The 6,043-nt window shown below is 37.2% G+C and overlaps 1 protein-coding gene across 1 annotated transcript; it reads left to right on the forward strand.

Annotated features, from left to right (window-relative positions):
* The first annotated feature begins 953 nt into the window (after nt 1-953).
* On the forward strand, nt 954-5,681 carry LOC106433238 (aminodeoxychorismate synthase, chloroplastic). Its single transcript, XM_013874085.3, has 14 exons — nt 954-1,148; nt 1,397-1,738; nt 1,826-1,957; nt 2,040-2,107; nt 2,235-2,299; nt 2,478-2,544; nt 2,629-2,910; nt 2,987-3,113; nt 3,208-3,521; nt 3,591-3,670; nt 3,855-3,957; nt 4,060-4,142; nt 4,243-4,860; nt 4,942-5,681. The coding sequence occupies exons 2-14, from the start codon at nt 1,408-1,410 to the stop codon at nt 5,441-5,443; spliced, it is 2,772 nt and encodes a 923-aa protein (XP_013729539.2). The 5' UTR covers nt 954-1,148; nt 1,397-1,407; the 3' UTR covers nt 5,444-5,681.
* Nucleotides 5,682-6,043: the final 362 nt, after the last annotated feature.

Raw genomic sequence — 6,043 nt, forward strand, 5'->3', positions numbered from 1 at the left:
ACAAATTATCTGCAACTGCAAGAGTTATTCCGTGTTCCAGATTCACAAAGTTCATTAGATATCATCGCTTCCCTAGAATCGTTGCGTGATAATCAAAGAAAAAAATTACTGTAAGAATAAATTGTAGTAAAAGAGAAAAGATACATAACGCACCATTTGCTTCCTACATTTTCTGTCTAGGTTTGTTTAGTGTGTGTCTAATCGTACATCAAAACAAAATCTTCCAATCAAAGGAAGTGATCATTTAGTTATTGTTACAGACGTTTGTGTTATTGACTGATGGGTTTTTGTTTTTCTTTAATTCATAAGAACAAAAAATACTGGGAATTTGCTATTGATTGTCGTTAAATCCGATTGTTGATTTTATTATAAAAATATGTTTTTTTCAAAAGCATACGATTCTAAAGTGATTCATGTTTTTATTAAAAAAATAGATATTAAAATACTTATAAACATTGCAATTGGATAGTTTGGTAATTTCATTTAGGAATAAGTGTACTTTTCCAAAAAAATATTAAGTGGTATAAATTTCAACATAAAATCTCTTAAGAAGGTATTTTTCCAAATTTTTCCTTTTCTTTTCGTTTATAATTTAAATTTTAAAAGGTTATTAAAAATGGCAAATGTCCAAAATAGCACTTTTATAAGTTTATATCACAAAAATAGCATTCAAAAACTAAAATGACCAAAATAGCACATTTCTAAGTTTATATCTTATCCCAAAACCTCATTTCTCAATTCTAAACCCTAAACCCTAAACCCTAAACCCTAAACCCTAAACCCTAAATTCTAAACCCTAAACCCTAAATTCTAAACCCTAAACCCTAAATCCTAAACCCCACCCTTTAATCTAAACCCTAAGTTTGTGACTTTTGATAAAACATTAAGTGCTATTTTTGTGACTTTTGATGAGTGCTAGTTTGGGAACAAAAACTTAGTGCTATTTTTGTCTTTTTCTTTATTAAAAAAAGCTTCCACCACCCTTTGATTTCTCTTCCTCGTTCTGTGCACCATTCATTCAACCTCGGAGTCCTTCAATCTCATTCTTCTCCATTCAGCAAGCGAGCGAGCTTCTTCCATCATCATTCTTATCAATACGATTCGTTGCTTCTCGAATCTCTCTTATCTCCCGTGTTCGTTTCAAAAACGTAAGCTCTCTCATTATCCTTATCTAGATGTTATGTGTTGACGGTTTCATAGATCGTTAGAGAGGAATCGAGCTTGAGAGATTGATCGTATTAGCCCAATGGTGGACTAGATATATCGTGTAAGATTCGAATCGGGGAATATTCGAATCTTTCCGTTCTGTTAGAGACTGATTGATTGATGTTTACAGAAATGGAACCTTTCGAGTTTGTTAATTTCACACTCTCAGATCCATCACTGTTGCTTTCAGGAGCGACGAACATGAATTTTTCGTTATGCTCTACCTCCTCAGAGCTTGCATGTCCAAGCGACTGTGTTATGAGATCTCCCGTTGCAAACCGGTTCTTATCTCGTGAACCGGTTAGGTTTGATGAGACTTGGAAGAAGAGAAAATACTTTAATACGAAGAAGGTTTTTGCGTCAACGCATATTGTGCCAGGGCACTTGGAGGATTCTTCGTCTATCGCTAAGAAGAGTCTTCTACCGAGAAGAGAGCCTGTGGAGAGGCTTGGCTTTGTGAGAACTTTGTTGATTGATAATTACGATAGCTACACATTTAATATATATCAGGCACTCAGTACTATTAATGGAGGTACCTTCTTATATTTTTATTTGTCACACTCTCTCTCTATACATTGATTCTGTGTGTTTTCAACATTTTGTTTGTTTCCCGTTGTAGTGCCTCCTGTGGTTATTCGGAACGATGAGTGGACGTGGGAAGAAGCTTACCGTTACTTATATGAAGACGCTGCTTTCGATAATATTGTTATATCGCCTGGACCTGGTTCTCCCATGTGCCCAGCTGATATAGGTAGTATCCAGCCTAGCTTTTGTTGAGTTTTTGCTTTCCCACCTGTGTTTGTCTCATCTTGAACATGACTATGGCTCTCCAGGAATATGTCTTCGCCTTTTGCTTGAATGTCGTGATATTCCAATTCTAGGCGTTTGCCTTGGCCATCAGGTACTTCTGTCCTATTCATACTTGCTAATTTCTCTTGGCTTAGTTCTTGCATAGTCATGAAAATGACTAGTTTGTCTCTCTCTCTCTCTCGAATTTCTGAACCAACCAAGCCAACATGCTTTGACAGGCACTAGGTTATGTCCATGGAGCTCATGTGGTGCATGCCCCGGAACCAGTCCATGGACGATTAAGGTATCGAGTATACATGAATCTTTAATGCTCTTTATTTGCCTTATTTTCTTCAAGTGGTTTTTTGTCAAGTGAAACAATTCTAAAATTGTTGATATTTGGTCAGCCATATCTGCTCCATTTCTTATTTCTCAATGTCTTCTAAATATGCTACTCAACTTTTTCATCTGCTTTCATGTAGTGGGATTGAACATGATGGGAACATATTGTTTTCTGATATTCCATCCGGGAGAAACTCTGATTTCAAGGCAGGTCCATCTACTTCTTAAATGCAACATTCATTGTTCTCTCTAGATACCAGTTTCAAATTTGTGTGTTGGGTTTCTCCGCAGGTTGTTAGATACCATTCACTGATCATAGATAAGGAATCACTGCCAAAGGAACTCATACCAATAGCTTGGACGGTTTATGATGACACAGGCTCTTTCTCTGAGAAGAAGTTCTCTACTCCTGTGAATACCTCTTTGAGCCCATCAAGGAACGCATCTGTCATCTCTGTTCCGGAAACGTTGGAAAACCAAAGTTATTGGCCTTCCCCCCATGTTGATGGAAAACAAGATAGACACATTCTTATGGGCATCATGCATTCTACTTTTCCTCATTATGGTTTGCAGGTTTGATGTTTATGATCATATTTAGTCTTAGTTTCCTTCGTTGCTCTACTGTCTCTGATATGCATTATGCTTTTAGTTTCACCCAGAGAGTATTGCCACCACTTATGGAAGCCAAATATTCAAGAATTTCAAAGACGTGACTGTGGATTATTGGAGTCGCTACAAATCTCCATCCTTGCGTCGAAGAATGATTAATGAGACTGGTGAGCTCTCTAAAGCTTAATTGTTTCATTAGTAATATTTTACTCTATAAGTTAACTGTCTTAGAGCTTCTCCTGAATAATAAATATTCTTTAGCAAACATGCAGGTGCCAAGTGCCTGTCAATTGCTGAAAGAACTTTCCAGAACTAGAAATACAGGAAATGGTTCGAGCTATAATAATAACAACTCTAGTAACTCTCTCTCTACTGCCAAGAAAAATGGTGTAGACGTATTCAATCTGGTGGATTTAGCATACGCCAAACCTGATACAAAATTGCTGAGGTTGAAATGGAAGAAACTTGAACGTCTTGTACATAAAGTTGGTGGAGCAAGGAATATATTCATGGAATTATATGGCAAGAATAGAGGGAATGATGCTTTTTGGCTGGATACTTCTTCTAGTGACAAGGTTGGTAGTATTCTCCTGAAATTATCTACTTGATTCTAAGGAATGGTCTTCACAATTACATTGTTCCAGGCTAGAGGGCGATTTTCTTTCATGGGCGGCAAAGGCGGATCCCTCTGGAAGCAATTGACATTTAGTTTATCTGATCAAAGGTTTTAACGCATGACCTACTCTTTCTTCTATCGGCGTAAAGGTTTATGCTCTTTTTTACTTGAGCGCCATAACCCTTCCGCCTGCAAATGTTTTCTTAATGTACCTTACGTGCTTGGGTCGTTACGGGACTATGTTGATATGGCTGCATTAATAACCCTCACAGTGAACTTTTATGACTTTCAGCGAGATAACATCTAAACATGGTGGACACCTTCTGATTGAAGATGCTCACGGTTCTACTGAGAAACGATTCTTGGAAGAAGGCTTTCTTGATTTTCTACGTAAGGTATGACGAAAGACTTTTTTTTTTTTTTCTTTTACTTGATAGCTTGTCTAGTAGAGTTGATATATTTCTGCTGTAAAATCATTAAAATTGTATTTTTACCAGGAGCTTTCATCTCTCTCTTATGAAGAGAAGGACTTCAAAGGGTTGCCTTTTGATTTTTGTGGTGGATACGTAGGTTGTATTGGGTACGTGTTACATCATTTAGACTAAACCCTTTTTTCATAAACAATACAGTTTGGTCCTAATACCTAATGAATGTTTATTTACCTTTTCTTGTATTTGCAGATATGATATTAAAGTAGAATGTGGAATGCCTATTAATCGGCACAAATCCAAAGCTCCAGATGCATGTTTCTTCTTGGCGGATAATGTCATCGCCATTGATCATCAACTTGATGACGTTTATGTATTATCTCTCCACGAATTGGACACTGCAGAGACCTCTTTCCTGAATGATACTGAAGAGAAGCTCATCACCATGAGTGTTTCGCCCACAAGAAAGTGGAAGGATCAAACTCTTCCTGCTATAGATTCATCGCAACGCAAAGCAAGTTTTGTCCCTGACAAATCACGAGAGCAGTATATCAACGATGTGGAGAGGTGTATGCAGTATATCAAAGACGGGGAGAGCTACGAGCTTTGTCTAACTACACAGAACAGATGGAGAATAGAGAACACTGATCCTTTGGGACTTTATCTCCACCTGAGAGAGAAGAACCCAGCACCATATGCAGCCTTTCTCAACTTCTCAAATGCAAATTTGTCTTTGTGCTGCTCGTCTCCTGAAAGGTTTCTTCTGCTGGATAGAAATGGGATGCTAGAAGCAAAGCCCATTAAGGGTACAATAGCTCGTGGCTCCACACCCGAAGAAGATGAACTATTAAAATTTGAATTGAAACTCAGGTAAACACCAAACACCCTACTCTTTGTTCTATAGAATCTTTGCTTTTAAACATTGATTTAACCTTTTTGTCATGTAATCAGTGAGAAGAATCAAGCTGAGAATCTGATGATCGTCGACCTTTTGAGGAACGATCTCGGCTGTGTCTGTGAGCCTGGCTCAGTCCATGTGCCTAACCTCATGGACGTGGAGACATACACAACGGTACACACTATGGTGAGCACCGTCCGTGGATTGAAGAAAACAGACATTAGTCCAGTGGAATGTGTGAGAGCAGCTTTCCCTGGCGGTTCAATGACCGGTGCTCCGAAACTAAGATCCGTTGAGATTCTTGATTCGCTTGAGAACTGTTCGAGAGGACTTTACTCGGGGTCAATAGGGTATTTCTCGTATAATGGTACGTTTGATCTGAATATAGTAATAAGAACAGTCGTGATACATGAGGATGAAGCATCCATTGGAGCAGGAGGAGCGATTGTAGCGTTATCAAACCCAGAAGATGAGTTTGAGGAAATGATTCTTAAGACTAGAGCTCCTGCTAATGCGGTCATTGAGTTTTGTAGTGGTTCCAGTGAAAGACACTAAGTAGTGCTAATGAGAATTCGCTCATCCATCGGGCATATAACCGATGTAAAAGGAAATAAGACATTGCTTTCGTGTTGTGGCTTTAAACACTTCTTTAAGAAAATATATGTAGAAAAATATATATAGAGATATAGTTGTAAGAGATTTGGGGGTGGAGTTGTTTTTTCTCTGTCTCTGTTTCCGTTTTATAGGGCCTCTTCTCTGGAGATATCAATTTATTCTGCCGGTTTTGATTTTATGTTTTGTTTAAGTCTATTTTTTATGAATCTTATTTTTTTAGTGAAAAAATTATAGGTGACAGATATTGTTCAATTTAAAATAGTTATTTGATTTACATTTGAAAATTATTTGATTGTGACGCTTTGAGACATTTTTTTAAAAAAGTTTTCTATAGGTTGCTTTGTTTCTTACTCTTTATCTAAATTTCCAATCCTACCTTTACATTTTGTTTCATTTTCACACTTTATTAACTGAGTGGCTTTTGATATCATGCATATTTGCATTGTTTTAATCATTCATTCTTGCATAATTTGTTCATTTAGATTAGGAACTGTGCATTTTAGGTTCTTTTTGTATTGCATAAGTCTTTATCAGGTGTTG

This window comes from Brassica napus, chromosome C4 (assembly GCF_020379485.1).
Source record: "Brassica napus cultivar Da-Ae chromosome C4, Da-Ae, whole genome shotgun sequence".
Taxonomy (NCBI): Eukaryota; Viridiplantae; Streptophyta; class Magnoliopsida; order Brassicales; family Brassicaceae; genus Brassica; species Brassica napus.

What these genes read in the sequence shown, in the direction of transcription:
- LOC106433238 (XM_013874085.3), top strand. Translation starts at nt 1,408, where the DNA reads ATGAATTTTTCGTTATGCTCTACCTCCTCAGAGCTTGCATGTCCAAGC. An exon ending in CATGTGCCCAGCTGATATAG is followed by an intron (nt 1,958 to 2,039) that starts GTAGTATCCAGC and finishes ATGGCTCTCCAG; the next exon opens with GAATATGTCTTCGCCTTTTG. An exon ending in TTCCTCATTATGGTTTGCAG is followed by an intron (nt 2,911 to 2,986) that starts GTTTGATGTTTA and finishes TTATGCTTTTAG; the next exon opens with TTTCACCCAGAGAGTATTGC.